The sequence below is a fragment of the Acomys russatus genome, chromosome 17 (genome assembly GCF_903995435.1).
Source record: "Acomys russatus chromosome 17, mAcoRus1.1, whole genome shotgun sequence".
NCBI lineage: Eukaryota > Metazoa > Chordata > Mammalia > Rodentia > Muridae > Acomys > Acomys russatus.
The window spans coordinates 19,153,940-19,173,402 of NC_067153.1; the positions used below are offsets into that span (position 1 = coordinate 19,153,940).

Consider the following 19,463-nt stretch of genomic DNA (forward strand, 5'->3'; position numbering starts at 1 on the left):
ATTCACCTCCTAATGCTTATGAACAAAATGTACCTGGTGTATCTAGGCCAGCTAGATTAGTTGCAGCATACCAATATTATTCTAGACCATGGTAGATATAGTGATATACATCTGCAATGCCAGACCTCAGGAGGCTAAGGCAGGAGAGTTGCAAGTTCAAGGGCTGCGCTCCGTTCCAAACAAACTAGCCTCATAAACTGAGCTGCGGGTACACTCCACTTTATATTCTCTGGAAGAGATAAAATATTTAGATTATTTATCTCCCCGATGTTTCAGAATTATCTGATGGTGCTATCAGGAATTGTTGCATCCCTTGAAGAAAGATTTTTAATGATGCTTTTGCATATTTAATTTTTTCCCTTTCTTTTTGAGTCAACTTAAGAAATGCATTTTCAGAAACATCTTAATTATATTTGAGATCTTATTCATATTAAAATCCACAATTAGCATTATTATTTCTTAAATTCTTCAAAGCCTTAGATTTCATGATTTTTAAGCCTTTGTCCCGAACTTTTGTACTTTTTCTCTTTACTGAGGTTTCAAAGAAGTGTTTTGTTTTACTGTCCTTGACTGAAAAGAAACTACCAAGTTTATTAGTCCCCATTAATTTTATTTTTTTATTCCATTACTTGTTGTTCCTACTGTATTGGATTTCCCTAATATATACTTTGGATTTATTCTGAGGCTTGTTTTGTTTTATTACGTTTGGAATGATTTTGTAAACTCCTATGTTTAATGGCCAGCACATTCATTTTCAGCCATTTTTTCTTTTTAACTACTAAGTTTTGTTCTATGGTAATTTTACTGTTCTCCAGCCATAATTTTCCACTATGAGATTGTCATGTATCCTTAGATAAGTGAGTTGTTTGGAAATATTTTTTTTTAATTTCTAAGCACACTGTGTTTTATGATTATTCTTTTGTACATTGCTTTGTAACTTGATGACATTGTACCTGCATTATATACTTTTCTGTCACTGTTATAAAACACCATGATCAAGGCAATTTACAGAAAGAAAGGCTTAGGTGAGCTTATGGGTCCAGATGGTTAGGGCCTATAATGCTGGAGATAGCGTAACAGCAGGTGGAGACTGAAGCTGGACACTGAGAGATGAAGGATCACATCTTCCATCAGAGGCAGGAAGTAAAACAGTGACCTAGGAATGGTCCAAGGGTTTGGAAACCTCAAAGCCAACCCCTGGTGACATATTTCCTCAGGCAAAGGCACACTCTCATAGCCTATCCAAACAGTGCTCCCAGCTAGGGAGAAAGGATTCAAGTATCTGAGCTTGCAGGAGAACATTCTCACTCAAACCACCACAGCAGGCATTCACCATGCTTGCTTGACATCAGCTCTTTATAATCTGCAGTGTAGCTTCTGGTCTTATCAAAAGATGTCTTTATGTTTCTTAGTAGAAGAACTGTTGGATACTGTACTCCATTTAATGAACATTAATTGAAAGATATAGTCAAATTATCTCTTTCTTTTTAATTTTTGATACAGTAACTGCTGAAAATATATCACCAGGGCATTGAGCTATAAATGATTATATCTGCTTTTATTATATTTTGCACTATATATTGCACTATAATATTAAATGTGTTAAAATTCAGAATTTTTCTATTTCTCTGATGTATTGAACACTTTCCCATATATAATGACCCTACCTATCCCTAGTAACACATTAAAAAATACCTAGTATCTGCGTAACACAAGTAACTTTATTTAGTTTTGAATTTCAAAAATATTATATAAGTGTATTTTAGGAATATCTCATTAGATTATTTCTCCATACTTGATCTAGAAGCAATTCTGATACTGGAAAGTAGGTTTCCAATGTTTAATTTTGTCTTATGACTGTTTATAAAATTCATTTTGACTTTTGGCATTTGGACCATGTTATATACAGGTACATTTTAAACATTGATTCTTTAAACAACTTATTCTGTCACGTTGCTTTTTCCCTTTCCCTATGACAATTTAAGTTATAGGTATGTTAGAGTTAACAATATTGTTGCATACATTATTAAAGCCCTTAAACAGTATTTTTCCTCACAATGGGCTTGTCTCACCTATGTGCAGCTTTAATACCATGCAGTGAATGTTTTCATTATCTGGAACTGGAAGCTTTTATTTCGTTTCATTTTTGCAAATGTTTAACTTATTTAGAATCAAGTGAAAAATCTTTGTCTTTTGGTCTGCAGCCCAAATCTCAGCTCAGATCTTTAATCCTCAGCTCAATCGGTTTTTATTTACCCTCTGCATGTGCCATTCAGGGAAGAATTTATATAATAATTTTAGGTACTAAGAAGATAACTCAGTAGTAGAACACTTCCTGAGCATGCCCCCATGCTCAGGTCCAATCTGTACCAACACCCCAAATTTTAGATTCTCATCGCTGATTCTCTTAAAAATGAAGAATGGGGTGAATGGAAGGATCCAGAGGATTCTGGAGCTCCACAAGGGCATCAAGGCTGGTCGATCTGGACCCAGGGAGAGGGCCTGTACAAACTGTTGCACCAATCAAGGACAATGCATGCAGTAAATCTAGACCCCCGTTCAGATCTAGCCAATGGACAGCTCATTCTCCACAACGGTGGGGGAGAGTGTCGGGGGAGGGGGAGTGACTCTGACCTGAACTCTGGTGCTCCCCAATTTAATCACTTTCCCTTGGTGGGGAGGCCTGGCAGGCACAGAGGAAAGGGATGCAGGCTATCAGGATGAGACCTGATAGGCTGTGGTTATATGGTGAAGGATGAGGTCCCCTTCTGTCAGAGGTCTAGGGGAGGGGAATAGGGTAGAAGAAGGAAGGAGGGTAAGAATGGAAAGATACAAGTGAGGAGGTAACACATGGGATGTATCTGAGTAAATTATAATAAAATAGTTTTTATTATTTAATTAATTTATTCAGATTACATCTAAAGTGTTATCCCATCCCTTGTATCCTCCCATTCCTCCCTCCCTCCTGCTTTTACCCTATTTCCCTCCTCTATGTCTGTGACTGAGAGGGACCTCCTCCTCCACCACACTTGCATTATAGACATGAGCCTCCTTCCTAGTTTAGATACTACGGTACTGTTTTTGTTTTTGTTTTTCTTGAGTTGGTGAATAGACAACATGATTCTGACCAAGAGAACCTTAGAGCCGTAAAATCAAAACACATCTCGTTCACCATTGGTGAATGGTTGTTCTGATCCTTTCGGTTCCTTAACTCCGTCTAGCTCTGGCCTATTAAACACCCAACGTTTCAGTGAAGGATGTAGGAAGGTAAAGTGAGGAAGCTCACAGCTTTTCTTATGTCAAGTTTCTAGTAAAGATTCAGGCCTAGACTTGAGGGCAAAGCAATAGTTTTTAATTGGGTGGAGCTGTCAAAAAAGATCTGTCTGAAACGTAGTTCTGATTCAAGACCAGAATAAAAAGTATTGTTCAACCAATGAGCCATCAGACATGTAGGTGACTAATAAAAACTTCCTGCTAACATATTTGCTTATCTTAATCTTGGCCTCCAAGCAGCTGCTGTTTTACTCACCTAACCAGGATGTTTGGAATTGCCTTGCAGGTCCTGGCCCAGGCGGTGCTATTCATGTGCATGAACACAGCTGGAATCTTCATCAGTTACCTTTCCGACCGTGCCCAGCGCCAGGCCTTCCTGGAGACCAGGAGGTGTGTGGAGGCCAGGCTCCGCCTGGAGACAGAGAACCAAAGACAGGTACCAAATGCACGACTGTGTCTCAGATAGCAGGGAGCCAGCCTTTCTATCATAGGACTCTTTATTCCTTCCAAATGCATCCAGCTCTCCGAGTATTCTCTCCAAGTATATGCCATGGCGTCCCAGAGTCTAAACTACTCACATGAGACTGAGAGTCAAAGCAGGTTGTTTTTATCCTTCACATGGTTTCCTACAAGAAATAAATACACTTACTACATACCTCCCTGATAACTGTACCTGACATCGCCATTTGTGACCAAGGTAGTCATACTTTAAAATCACCAGCACTCTCATATTGCCATCGCTTCTTTAAAACTATAAATTATACACAAAGGGCTGGAGATATGGCTCAGCCATCAAAGGCTAGGCTCACAGCCAAAACTATAAATTATTATTTTGATAAACATTTTCACTACGCAGGAATTTAAACTGTAAACCCATGGAAGATCCTGATGTGTATCAAATTGCTCACCTTTCGCCCTGGCTCTCAGAAGGGATATTACACAAAATAAATGCAGTGAACTTGGAGCCAAACCCAGACGCTAAAGCAGAGTAGACGGAGTTAGAGGATTAGAGACTGAATTTATGTTTGAAAAAATAATGTTGAAATAATCTTGGACGTATTGATTGGAAGATTGTATGGAGCTTAAAAAATAGCTTGTAGTAAATGATAGGTTTTTCCAGAATAAAATATCATTCAAAGAGTGAAGATTTGCTCCTCTTACAGATACTCAGACATAAAAACTGCATACATCCCATTGCTTTTAAGGACAATTGTTAAAGATAATATGAAGAAATTGAAAACCAGCTTTAGAACCAACATACAGGCTCCTAAATTTACATGTTTTGGGAATTGTGTGCATAGCAGATGTACTAGCTACGCCCTAGCTGGTTCTTCTAACAGTCATATGTATGCTGTAACAGACACATGTTAAACATCCACTAATGGATTCAGACATTGCACAGCAATTGTGAGAGATTCATACATAAAAGGGACAGGAAATAGAAGACTGAGTTTTTAAAGAATTAATTTGGTGAAGTCATGAGGAAAACATGAGTGAAGTCGATGAACTCAGGTGTGTGTTACAATGGATGTGGCACACACTTGGAGTTCAAATCTTCTGGGCCAAGACTCACATCATAAAGATAGCACTGATCCTGCTAATGTTGGAGAACACAGAAGGAGAACTTCTAAGTTAATTCCTAAAACAATCGTGAAGCCTCTGTAATAGCTGTATTATAGGTTCTCTGAATAGCTCTGAGGATCATTTAGAGAAATTATTTCCCAAAAGGGAAGCACTTCTTCATACAATAGATAAAACATCCCCAGGACCCTCTATTATGTTCCTGTGCAAAGCAGAACTGTTGCCAGACTAGCACGTCACTTCTTCCGTGGGATTGTGACAACACAAAAACTCCGCCATGTTAATAATTTATTCGGCTGTTACTGATGGTCTGTCACAACAAGAGCCTCCCAGAATGCTATTTGCAGAATTTATGAAATACTAAAAACAGTGACAATTGGTGTTTCATATTCTTAAGGCTGTCTTTTCCCATTCTTCAGTTCCAAGTATCTTTTGATCACTGTAATCTAGCTACCTAACTTGCTGCAGGGATTCTTCTACTGCCATTCCTAATCTTAATTATGTTGTGTGTGTGTGTGTGTGTGTGTGTGTGTGTGTGTGTGTGTGTATGCATGTGTAAGGGTGGGAAATGTTTTTGTCTGTATATGTATGTAAAGGACAGAAGAGGGATGGCAGGTGTCCTCCTATATTTATGCTAATTACTACTTTTGAGGCAGAGTCTTTCTCTCTGAACTTGGGACTCACATTTTTCTTGGCTGCTCTTGATACCATCAAGCCCCAGATATCAATCTGTAGCTCTAGTCCTCATGACTGTATACCAAGAGCTCCCTCAACTGCTGAGATATCTCTCCAGACCCTCAGGGTACATTTTACCTCATAGAAGTAGAAAGAAACATGTCCAGGTGACAATGCAAACTGTGTAGCTGTAATTAGTTCAAAGTACTATAGAGTTTGTGCCATAGTCTATTGCTTCCTAATGGAGCTGCCCACACTACGGAGTTCTCATCCATTCACCAGTCAGTATCTTTCTTTGTATGTGCATCACATTAGATAGTATATAAGAAAATACATATTTATGGATCAGTCTTGTTGGTTTCCTGGATGAAAGGCAAGAAGTATCACTTGGTAGAAGATTCTTTGTTTTAAGAATTAAGCATAATATGCTGTAATTGTATAGACCCACGCTCATAGACATGGTCACATATTCCTTGCATGTTGTTCCTTCCTTCTCCAAGAATCTAAGATAACTGGCTCTGTATTGTCCATGTTAAAGTTACTTACCACTAATATCTGATCTCTGCTGCAGTTTTCCATTATCCTTAGGAGCATCCTTTCTGGTAGAGGGGCAAAGGAATCTAGCAGGAAATACACAGGTTTTGAATGAGAATGTCCTGGATTTAAAATCTTTGCTTGGTTACTATTTTGGTAGGCTGAGTATAATCTGTGTCTTCTCTTCTCCATTGGTAGCGAGGATACAATAATATCCTGCCTGAAAAGCCTCCTTAACAATTTGAAATATTTTGTGCAATGCTTTTGCAAGCCAGTGAAGAATTTCCATTAGTGTTATTTTTGTATAATTATTTATGTGACTCAGCCAATTCAGCTTAGTCCCAAAAGGACTCATTTGGGAAAACATTATGAATTGGCTTGTCTTGTTTGAAATAAGGTAGAGTTTTTTGTCTGAAGGTTAGAAAAATGGTGGCCTTCCTTAAGTACATAACATCTAGATCTTATCATCATTATACTTCATATGTATTTTTCATATTATGTGTCACTGAGAAATAAATTACAATTTACCACTTAGAGCTAGCTATAATACTGTAGTGGTTCATAATTCACTATGATGCAAAGAATGCATAGAAGAGCCTAAACAACAGAGAGCAAATGGTATCTGGGCAATTACCCTCCAAAGGATCATAATAGTATTTTTTTGCAACTAAAAGGCAAAACTGAGGATGACAGGCTGAACATAAATGATCAAGTTTTGTGGGATTTTTCAAGTATTGCCTTCATCTTGTCAGAGGACACAAAGAAAGTAGCTAAATAACTTTTTTGTTCAATCATAAGCTAATTTATTAGTTGTGCATTGGTTATAAGGGGCAGAGTTTAGGTAAGCACTAAGTATATAATGAGTGCCAGCCATCAGCGCCTGGATTACAGTTTATTGGGTAAAGAAAGACACAGATAGCTCCAAATGTACCTGTGGCAATAGTGGTTGAGTCATAGATAAACTATAAGCATACAGAGAACTCCCTTAAAGAAACATTACCTAAGGATATTAGACCTTTGTCAGATGTAGGGTTGGTGAAGATCTTTTCCCAGTCTGTAGGCTGTCGCTTTGTTCTGTTGACAGTGTCTTCTGCCTTACAGAAGCTTCTCAGCCTCATGAGGTCTTATTTATTAATTGTTGACCTTAAGGCCTGGGCTGTTGGAGTTCTGTTCAGGAAGTTGTCTCTTGTGCCAATGAGTTCTAGGCTCTTTCCCACTTTTTCTTCTAACAGATTTAGTGTCTCTGGTTTTATGTTGAGGTCTTTAATCCACTTGGGCTAGAATTTTGTATATTTTTCTACATGTAGACATCCAGTTAAACCAGCACCAATTTTTGAAGATGTTATCCTTTTTCCATTGAATGAATTTGGCTTCTTTGTCAAAAATCAAGTGTCCATATGTGTGCCGATTTATTTCTGCGTCTTTGATTCGATTCCATTGATCAACCATCCTATTGCTATGCCAGTACCATGCTGTTTTAATTACTGTTGTTTTATAGTAGAGCTTGAGATCAGGTATGGAGGATCTTTTATTCCTCCAGAGGATTTTTTATTAAAATCTAATGCCCAAAATTCATAAAGAGCTCAAGAAACTAAACACCACCAAACCAAATAACCCAATTAAAAAATAATGCTCAGAGTTTAAAAAAAAAAGCATTCTCAACAGAGGAATATCGAATGACTGAGAAACACTTAAAGAAATTTTCAACATTCTTAGTCATTAGAGAAATGTAAATCAAAACACCTCTGATATTCCATCTTATACCCATCAGAATGGCTAAGATCAAAAACTCAAGTGACAGCACATGCTGGTGAGGATATGGAGAAAGGGGAATACCCCTTCATTGCTGGTGGGAGTGCAAACTTGTACAACCACTTTGGAAATCAATCTGGTGCTTTCTCTGAAAACTGGGTATAGGGATACTTCAGGACCCAGCTATTCCACTCCTTGGAATATACACAAAAGATGTTACACCACACAACAAGACCATATGCTCAACCTTGTTCATAGCAGCCTTATTCATAATAACCAGAACCTGGAGACAACCTAAATGTCCCTCGGTAGAAGAATGGATAAAGAAACTGTGGTACATTTACACTATGGAATACTACTCAGCTATTAAAAACAAAGAAATCCTGAAATGTGCAGGCAAAAGGATGGAACTAGAAGTGATCATCCTGAGTGAGTTAACCCAGACCCAGAAAGACTCACATGGTATATACTAACTTTTAATTGGACACTAGTCCAAAAGGGATGTCCCATGAAAGTCTTCACTTACCAGGAGATTGGGATAGATGCAGAGACTTCCTACTGGGATTCTAGGTGAGAGAAGTATGGGAGAATGGGGAAATAGAAGGATCCAGAAGGTCCTAGAAGCCTACAAGAAGAACATCATGATGGGCGGATCTGGACCCAGGAGGGTCTGCTCAAACTGCTGTACCAACCAAGGACAGTACATGTAGTAAACATCAAACCCCTACTCAGATCTAGCCAATGGACAGGACATTCTCCACAGTTATGCGACGAGTGGGGCTGACTCAGACATGAACTCTGGTGCCCCATATTTGACTACTTCCCCTTGGTCGGGAGGACTAGTGGCACTCAGAGAAAGGATACGCAGGCTACAAGGATGAGACTTGATAGGGTATGACCATATGGTGGGGGAGAAGGTCCCTTTCTGTCACAGACTTAGGGGAGGAGAATAGAGTGAAAGAGGGAAGGAGGGAAGAACAAGAGGATACAAGTGAGGGGATAACAACTGAGATATAATCTGAATAAATTAATTAAATTTTTTAAAATCTTAAAAAAGAAAGAAAGAAACACCGTCTAAATGTGATTCATCACAGTGAAGTAATGACAAGTGACTCACCCTGGGCAAAACACATAAGAATATCTTGAGAGAAAACAGTTTGTAGCTATAAGCTATAAATATTCTCATAGTTATTCATTCACCTTGTCACCTGTATAGGCACTCAACTCTACTATAGACAGAGTCAAGAACCACTTATTTTTCACTCCAGACAGGGCCTAGAGAGTGAGTAGAACTTCAGTTATTTTAATTATTGAGGATATCAGTAGATAATCTGTTGGATGCTTCGCACTAGATGTTGTCTGATTCCCTCCAGGGAGTTGTGTATGCCTTCAGTAGAATACTGTTGCTTTCCATTCACAGAAAATACAAGCACAGAACAATGACAATATCAATAAACATGAAAATGTGGAAGGGGAAATTTTCTTTTTATGGCATCCTCCCTTAAATAGATAAGAATCATGGGCAAGTAATGACTCCTGGGAGAAAAAGAATTATTCTCTTCCATGGATAAACCCCTTATTGGTTACTTAATACCATGTGGCCCTGAAACCATATATATAGAAACAACAACAACAACAACAACAAATCCATTTCAGCAGGTTATATTTATAGATTTGCACTTAAGTATTGTCTTAATCAGGGTTTCTATTGCTGTGATGAAATACCATAACCAAAATAAATTGGAAAGGAAAGGGTTTAGTTGGCTTACACTTCCACATTGTAGTCCATCATTGAGGAAATCCAGCACAGAAACTTGGAGGCAGTAGTTGATTCAAAGGGCATGAAAGAAAGAAAAAAAAATTTAAGGCATAAAAGAGTATTTCTTACTGGCTTGCTCCTCATGGGTTGTTCAACCTGATTTCTTATGGAACCAAAGACCATGAGCCAATGGATAGCACCACCCACAATGGTACTATCATCAATCACAAATTAAGAAAGTCCTTTCAGTTAGATCTTATGGAGGCACTTTTTCAAATGATGTTCACTGCAGCTTGTGTCAAGTTGATATAAAATTATCCAGTATATGTATATGTTTACATATATGTATGTGTATGTGTAGATGTGAGTGAGTGTGTGTGTGTGTGTTTGTGTGTGTGTGTGTAAAACAATAAGTCATTAATTTGATAGTGAGAAGACTTGGAGGATTTGGAAAGAAGGTGAGGCTGGAGAGAGGAAAGAAAAAGGGAAAAGTAATATTGTTGTAGTAGTTTTTCTTTTCTTCCTAGCTCCTAGAACATAATATAACTTATTTATACTAATCTACATCCTGCCACGCCACGTGGCTGTTTACCTCTCTTCTGGTACCATGCACCTGTCCTCTTCACATCTTACTGGAAGAATCCACATGCCTTGCTTTCTCCCAGAATCCTTTCTTTCTCAGATGCTCCAGCTCCTAGTTCCTGCCTAAGCTATAGGTCAGCTGACTTTTTTATTGACACATGTTGCCTCCATACAATAAACAAGATATTCTCTCAACATTTCTCCCTTTAAGTCCAATAAAGAGATACTTTTTCAATAATAAACTAGGTACAATAGGAAGAATTATGAAAACTATTAGGTAAGAGTTACACTCACAATGTAAATCCAGTATTTGTTGGCTCTATTGTTCCTTTGTGGAGCTCCTGTCTACTTCAGGTACTTTTATGTCCCGACTCTTCCCTAAGTCACCCTACACTCCACCCCAAAGTTTGGCTGTGAGTCTCAGCATCTGCTTCAATTCACTGCTGAGTAGAGTCTTTGAGAGGACCTCTATAATAGGTTCTTGTCCTCTTCCCTCTCTTTAAGCATTTCAGGAAGCTATTCAGTAGCCCTTCTGAATGAGCATTAAGCATCCTCCCTAGGGTCCTCTTTGTTATTTAGATTAGTTAGTTCTGTGGATTGTAATGTGATTATCTTGCATTGCATGGCTAATATCCACTTATAAGTGAGTAGATACCATTCTAGTTTTTCTGCCTCTGGGTTATCTAACTTAGTTCCATCCATTTGCCTGCAAAATTAAAGATTTCCTTGTTTTTAACTGCTGAATAGTATTACATTGTGTAAATGTACTACAATTTCTTTATCTATTCTTTGGTTGAGGGACATCCAGGTTGTTTCCAGATTCTGGATATGCTATGAACATAGTTGAACAAATGTCCTTGTTGTATGATGGAGCATCTTCTGGGTATATGCCCAGGAGTGATATAGCTGGATCTTGAGGTAACACTATTCCCAATTATCTTAGAAAGCACCAGATTGATTTCCAAAGTGGTTATACAAGTTTACACTCCCACCAGCAATGGAGGAATGTCCCTCTTTCTCCATATTCTTGCCAGCATGTGCTATCACTTGAGTTTTTTTGTCTTAGCCATTCTGATGGGTGGTAAGAAGGAATCTCAGAGTTGTTTTGATTTGCATTCCCCTGATGACTAAGGACATTGAGCATTTCTTCAAGTGTTTCTAAGCCATTCAATTCTTCTGTTTAGAATTCTCTGTTTAGCTCTGTAACCTATTTTAATTGTATTATTTGGTTTGTTGGTGTTTAATTTCTTGAGTTATTTATATACTTTGGATATTAGCACTCTGTGGGATGTAGGGTTGGTGAAAATCTTTTACTAGTCTGTAGGCTATGGTTGTGTTCTGTTGACAGTGTTCTTTGCCTTACAGAAGCTTTTTAGTTTCATGAGGTCCTGTTTATTACTTGTTGCTGGGTTGTTGGTGTTTTGTTCAGGAAGCTGTTTCCTGTACCAATGAGTCCCAGACTCTTCCCCAATTTTTCTTCTAACAGATTTAGAGTGTCTTATTTTATATTCAGGTCTTTAATCCATTTGGGCTTGAGTTTTGTTCAGTGTGATGACTATAGATCTATTTGCATTTTTCTACACATAGACATCCAGTTAGTATAGCACCACTGGTTGAAGATCCTCTCTTTGTCCATTGTGTACTTTTGGCTTCTTTGTCAAAGACCAAGTGTCATAAGTGTGTGGGTTTATATCTGGCTCTTCAGTTTTATTCCATTGATCCACCAGGCTGTTTCTATGCCAGTTACAAAGAGTACAGGATTATTATAGTTATTCAGGGGATTTTTGTTTTTCCATATAAAGTTGACAATTGTTCTTTCAAGGTCTGTAAATAATTGTGCTGGCGTTTTGATAGAAATTGCTTGAATTTATAGATTGATTTTGGTAAGATGGCCATTTTTACTATGTTAATCCTATTAATCCATGAGCATGGAAGATCTTTTCGTCTTCTGAAAACTTCTTCAATTTTCTTCAGACTTGAAGTTTTTTTCCATACAATTCTTTCACTTTCTTGGTTAGAGTTACACCAAGATATTTTATGTTTATTGTGGCTATTGTGAAGGGTGTTGTTTCCCTAATTTCATTCTCACCTTATTTGTCTTTTGTATACAAAAGGGCTACTGAATTTTTTAGTTGATGTTTTATCCAGCCTCTTTGCTGAAGGTGTTTATCAGCTGTAGGAGTTTCTTGGTAGAATTATGGGGTCACTTAGGTATATTATCATATCATCCATGAATAGTGAGACTTTGTCTTCTTCCATTTCCAATTTGTATCCCCTTGATCTCCTTTAGTTGTCTTATTGCTCCAGCTAGGACTTCAAGTACTATATTGAAGAGATATGGAGAAAATAGATAGCCTTGTCTTATCTATGATTTCAGTGGAATTGATTTAACTTTCTTTCCATTAGTTTGATGTTGGCTATAGGCTTTCTGTATGTTGCCTTTACTATGTGTAGGTACATGAATAGGTCTTAGATGTTGTCAACTGCTTTTTTCAGCATCTAAGAAAATGATCATGTGGTTTTTTTCTTTCAGTTTGTTTAGATGGTGAGTTACATTGATGGATTTCATATATTGAATCACGCCTGCATGTCTAAGATGAAGCCTACTTGGTCATGGTCGGTGATATTTTTGATGTGTTCTTGGATTCGGTTTGCAAGTATTTTATTGAGTATTTTTGTATCAATGTTCATGAGGGAATTGGTCTGAAATTCTATTTCTTTGTTGGATCTTTATGTAGTTTCAGTACTAAAGTGAAAGTGGCTTCTTAGAATGAGTTTAGCAATGATCCTTCTGTTTCTGTTTTGTGGAATAGTTTGAGGAGTTTTCATATTAGCTCTTCTTTAGAGGTCTGGTAGAATTCCGAACTGAAGCCATCAGGCCCTGGGCATTTTGGGGTGGGGTGTTTTGGGATAATTTTGATGACTGCTTCCATTTCCTTAGGAGATATAGGACTACTTAATTTGTTTGCCTGATCTTGATTCAACTTTCACAAGTGGAATTTATCATAAAAAAAAACTGTCTGTATAATCTAGATTTTCAAATTTTGTGGCATATAGGATTTTAAAGTAAGTTCTAATGATTCTTTAGACTTCCTTTGTATCTGTCATTATGTCTCCCTTTTCTTTTCTGATATTGTTGATTTGGATACTCTTCTATTGCCTTTTAGTTAATAGGGCAATGTGTTGGTCTATCTTGTTGATTTTCTCTAAGAACCAGCTCTTGTTTTTGTTAATTCTTTGAATTGTTTTCTATGTTTCTAATATATTGATTTCTGCTCTGAGTTTGATTATTTCCAGCCATCTACTCCTCTTGGATATGTCTGCTTCTTTTTCTCTAGGCCTTTCAAGTGTTCCATTAAGTTGCTTGTATGAGATGTCTTCAATTTCTTTATGAAGCAGCTTAGTGCTATGAACTTTCCTCTTAGCACTGCTTTCATTCTGTCCCATAGGTTTGTGCTTTCATTTTCATTGAGTTATAGCAAGTCTTTAATTTCTTTCTTTCTCTTATCCCTGACCCAGTTGTCATTGAGTAGAAATTATTCACTTTCCATGTGTGTATTGGCTTTTTGTTATTGCTATTGTTGCTGAAGTTCAGCTTTAATCCATGGTGGTCTACTAAAATACAAGGGATTATTTCAGTTTCCTTGTGTATGATAAGGCTTGCTTTGTGACCAACTATATGGTCAATTTTGGAAAAGGTTCTGTGAACCACTGAAAAGTTATATTCTTTTGTGTTTGGGTAAAAAGTTCTGTAGATGTCTGTTAGGTCCATTTGATTCATAACATCTTAGTTTCATTATTTGTCCATTTAGTTTCTGTATCAATTATATGACCATTGGTGAGAAGGAGGTGTTGAAGTCTCCCACTATTAGTTGTTTTGAGTCCAATGTGTGATTTAAGCTTTAGTAATGTTACTTTTATGAATGTGCATGCCCTGTATTGGCATAGACGTTCAGAATAGAGATATTATCTTGGTAGAATTTTCTTTTGATGAGTATGAAGTGTCCTTCCTTATCTCTTTTGATTAATTTTAGTTGAAAATCTATTTTGTTAGAGAGTAGAATAGTTACTACAGCTTGCTTCTTGGGTCCTTTTGCTTAGAAAACCTTTTTCCAGTCCTTTACTCTCAGGCAATGTCTATCTTTGTGGCTAAGATGGGTTTCTTATATGCAACAGAATGATTAGTCCATTCTGTTATTCTGTGTCTTTTTATTGGAGCGTTAAGACCATTGATGTTGAGAGAGATCAATGACTAGTTACTCTTAGAACCTTCTATTTTGTTGTTTGTTGTGAAACATTTTTGTGTATTTATCTGCTTTTGGTTTTGCCTTAATGAAGTTATTTATATCCTGTGTTTTTTTTTTAGGGGGGGGGTATAGTTGACCTTCTTAGTTGGGAGATTTTCTTTTAGTATCTTCCATTTGAGCATAGATATTGTTTAAATTTGGCTCTGTCATGAAATATCTTGTTTTCTCCATCTATGGGGATTGAAAGTTTTGCTGAGTATAGTAGTCTGGACTAGCATATGTGATCTCTTAGAGTTTGAAAGATGTCTCCCCTGGCCCTTCTGGTTTTTAGGGTCTCTGCTGAGAAGTCGGGTGTGATCCTGTTAGGTTTGCCATTATATGTTACTTGGCCTTTTTCACTTGCAGCTTTTAATATTTTTTCTTTTTTCTGTACATTTAATATTTTGGTTATTATATGGCAGGAAGATTTTCTTTTTTGGTCTAATCTACTTGATGTTCTGTGGGCCTCCTGTATTCTTATAGGCATTGCTTTCTTGAGATTGTGGACATTTTCTTCTATGATTTTGTTGAAAATGTTTTTGGGCACTTGGAGGCAGGCATCTTCTCTTTCTTCAATTCTTATAATTCTTGAGTTTCATCTTTTCATGGTCTCCTTGATTTCTTGGATGTTTTGTGTCAGGAATTTTTTAGTTTTAACATTTTCCTTGATGGATGCATCAATTTCTTCCATTGTGTCTTCTACACCTGAGATTCTTTCCTCCATCTCCTATATTATTTTGTAGATGCTTACCTCTGTAGTTACTACTTTCTTCCCTAAGTTTTCCCACTCCAGGATTTCCTCCGTTTCCATTTTCATCTTCAGATCTTGAACCATTTTATTGATTTCCTTTATCTGTTTGTTTGTATTTTGCTTAAATTCTAATAGCTGAGTAGTATTCCATAGTGTAAATGTACCACAGTTTCTTTATCTATTCTTCAACTGAGAGACATTTAGGCTGTTTCCAGGTTCTGGCTATTATGAATAAGGGTGCTATGAACATGGTTGAGCATATGTCCTTGTTGTGTGGTGGAGCATTTTCTGGGTATATTCCAAGGAGTAGAATAGCTGGGTCTTGAAAAAGCCCTATTCCCAGTTTTCTAAGAAAGCACCAGATAGATTTCCAAAGTGGTTGTACAAGTTAGCACTCCCACCAGCAATGAAGGAGTGTTCCTTTTTCTCCACATCCTCATCAGAGCACATTGACTGAGCACAGTGGCTGGGCAGTGGAACCTCATTAAACTTGGAGCAAAAAGGCCAGTAGCAAAGCAGCCAACTCTGGGACTTCCCTTCATTAGAGGAAGGTCCCTGGACTCTTAAGGAGCCCATTTGGTCTCCATGATCATACAGCTAAGGAGAGCCGGTGGCAAGTCCCTGAGAACCACCTGCCAACCTGAGCCCATTCCCAGCAAACTGAGAATGGCATCCTCAAGAACATTGAGCTTCCTACCTAGGGCTCTTTCTGCATCCCCCACCCCTGCTCTCAAGAACTCCAGCAAGCAACAAGATCTACCAGCCAACCCCATAGACAACCAGATGGCTGAAGGCCAGTGTAAAAGCATAATCAACAAAAACTAGAGCAATATTGCATCTTCATAACCCAGTTATCCTATGGCAAGCAGCCCTGGATCCTCTAAGACAACTGGGGCTGGCTTACAGTTTCAGAGGTTTAGTCCATTATCATCATGACCAGAAGCATGGAGGCATGCAGGCAGACATGGTGCTGGAGAGGTAGCTGAGAGTCCTGCATTTAAATCAAGCAAGCAGCAGAAAAAGAGGAAGAGAGACACTGGGTCTGATTTGAAACTTCAAAGACCACCCCAAGTGACACACTTTCTCCAATAAGGCCACATCTAATCCAACAAGACCACATGTCCTAAACATTCCAAATAGCGCAGCTCCCTAGGAGCCTACCGGGCCCATTTTCACTCAACTACCACAGACAAGGAAAAGTCCATTTTAGCTTATAATTCCAGAGGGATAACATCCATCATGGCAGGGAAAGCATGATGGCAGGGGCAAGAAACCATCTGCTCACATTCCATCTACACACAGAAAATACAGAGAAAGAATAATCAGAAAGTAGGGCAAAGATATATATTCTCAAAGTTCCCACCCAGTGGTGACTTCCTACCAACACTTCACCTCCTAAAGTACAGAAATCTTCCCAAACATAACCACTGTTTGGGACCAAGTGTTCAAATGTGTGAGCCTCTCAGAGACATTTCTCATTCTTCACTCATCTGTTTCTCTTGTTCCATGGCCACTAAAGATTAGTGTAAAGGCAGCTTCTATATTTCACTCATCTGTTATTCTGAGAGTTAGCTACCTAGCGTTTTTTACTAATACTTACTTAACTGAATAATATCATACTTAAACTTTGTCTCTCTTTTTTCAGTTCTCTGTGTAGGGATTAGAAAAAGATTCTGTGTAACAAAAAATAAGCCAGTGCCCATCATCCATAGTACCCTGGGAAGCCAGGTACAGAGAATGCTCTTACCCAATCCAGGAAAAGCTGGGACAGACTGAATGCACATCTTAAACAGACTAGCTAGGGGAATTTTCCATCTGGAAGTTACATCTTAGAACATCTCTCTTTGGGGAGTTAGATTCTAATTATTGTAGCTTTTGTAATCCCATTTCTCAACCCAAATGATCCAAATGGCCCATATTTATTTTAAATATTAAAATGAATTAATTGTTTTTCTTTCAGCTTTGAGAGTTGCATAAACCTCTTTATGGTAATCATGGCATTTCGAGGTGTCTCAGAAGCTCTAGGGGCACTGGAGTAAACTTTTTGATGATACTATATGTCACATCAGCAGGAGATTATTTTTAACTGCACCAGATGTTTTTGCTGTATTAAAGCAATTCTATTTCCTTTCAATGTCTTTGTTAGACAATAGTGGTGTGAACTAGAGGTTGGACAATAGATTGAGTGACAAAGTTAGGTTTCCCACTGAATTCTGAATAGGCTAGTTTGATTCTTTTTTTTTTTTTTTTTTTTTTTTTTTTGCTTCCATAGCATCTAGGATGTTTTTTAAAGGTACAGACACAACTAACTAATGAGAAAGAATTAAGGCCAGCCTAAAAATGAAAGAATTTCTGAATATATATCTTGTAATACTATAAAATCCACTTGGTCTTCTTGCTATTCAGTCATTTTTCTGCTATTCCTTTATATTCAAAGTCATCCCCAGACCACTCAAGTCCAATGTCAGCTGTTGTTAGCATGACTCCTATGCTTTTTTTCTCATTTATACAAGAGCATTCACTGTTTCCTGTATGGTCTCCTCCCTTACTACACATGCTCCTTTCTGCTATTCTCCTTACCTGGTCTGACCTTCCTTTCACCTGTAGCTTCACACATTCTGGAGTGCTCAGACCACCTGTTCTCCCTCCACAAAGAGCAGCTCTATAACCATCATCATCTCCTTGTGGGCTTAATCTCTTTCTACACTCTTCTGGATTCCTCCTGGTATATTCTATGGGATGGATCCACTGAGATGGAACAGATATTTACTTTGTGCTCTTCACAAAAACTACAGTTTCAAAGGGTGAAAACACAAGCAAACAAAAGCCCCAAAGAGATAATAAGTATCAAGTGGCCTCTACGAGTTGTTTCTGAAATATTGTTTCATCGATTAAGAGGTGATTTAATAGCTTTTTGTCATGCTTTTCACTTGTAGTTTAATTATTCTGGACCCTATCCTCCAAAATTCAGTCAATCCTTGACCATTAAGAATGTCAGTCAACTCTTGTTCTGTTGATCTATTTTCAGTCTCTGCATTCCTTTACATAAATGGTATCAGCATGCTACTGCCTAGGCAAAAACTTTTTACAAGAATCTCACCTGGAAACAACCTACAAACATATCCATGAGCATCTCACTCCAGCAACCATCTGTTCATCATAGTTGAATTTTTCATATTTTAATTCCCATTGCTTATAGCAAAAGGTTATTTCAATCACCATTCTTTCCCCAATATGTTACATTCTGAAATTTCTTGTCATACTAGAAAGAGTTTGAATCTGTGCCACCCAAACTTCGCCAAGCACGTGTAAATATTGACAGCACAGGAGACTGAGAATATGTGTGTGTGTGTGTGTGTGTGTGTGTGTATGTGTCTATACATATGCATAAATATGTGTGCTGTTTTAAATTTTGTTTCATGTATAATGGTGTGTGTGTATGTGTGGTCTGTGTATATGTGCACATGTGTGCATATGAGTGTTGAGGCATAAGGTCAAACTTTGGTGCCTCCATCAATCACACTTTACCTTTATTTTTATGTGTGTATGTATGTATGTATTCATGCATGCAGGCATGCATGTATATATGTATGTATGTGTGTGTATGTATGTATGTATGTATGTATGTATGTATGTATGTATGTATTAGTGATAGAGTCTCTCACAGAACCTGAAGTTCACTGACTTGGTGAGGCTGGGGAGAGGAGGCAATGAACTCCAGAAATCTGCTTCATTGCCAACTTTTTATGTAGGTGGTGATGATCCTAACTCAGTCCTCATGCATCTATGATAGGCACTGTACAGAATGAGGCATCTTCTAGCCCCTACCAAAATTCCATCCCTCCCCTTAGATCCCCTTTCCAGAACTTTCATAATATTAACGCATGTGTTATTGCTATCCAGTTAAAATAGTGTATCATAAAATACATACTGTGAGTCAAGCACTGAATTAGGTCTCAGATATTTTTTTTAAAAAGATGGTTTTTTTAAAATAGAAACTTCAGAGTAAACTGGAGTCACCTAAGGTTGTCACCAACTTAATCTCAGAAGTATATGTAACATATCATATATCTCCACTCTTAAATGGCAAGCATCTTGATCCATGCAGATCTGTGTGTCTTTATTCCTATAACATTTGACTCAGTATTATAACATTAGAAAATTTCACTGAATAGTGGAATAATGATTGAAATAAAGAGCATCACTACCAAAGCTGCTTCTTTAAATACGTATATACTACAGGTAGAAATAATTAAGGGCCTAGAATTTA

General features: G+C 37.7%; 1 protein-coding gene across 1 annotated transcript in view; it reads left to right on the forward strand.

Moving 5' to 3' along the window:
* Positions 1–19,463, forward strand: part of Adcy8 (adenylate cyclase 8) — a 216,771-nt gene that overhangs the window by 41,395 nt on the left and 155,913 nt on the right. The window contains 1 exon segment of the mRNA XM_051159596.1: positions 3,560–3,709. Coding sequence (XP_051015553.1) covers positions 3,560–3,709 — 150 coding nt within the window.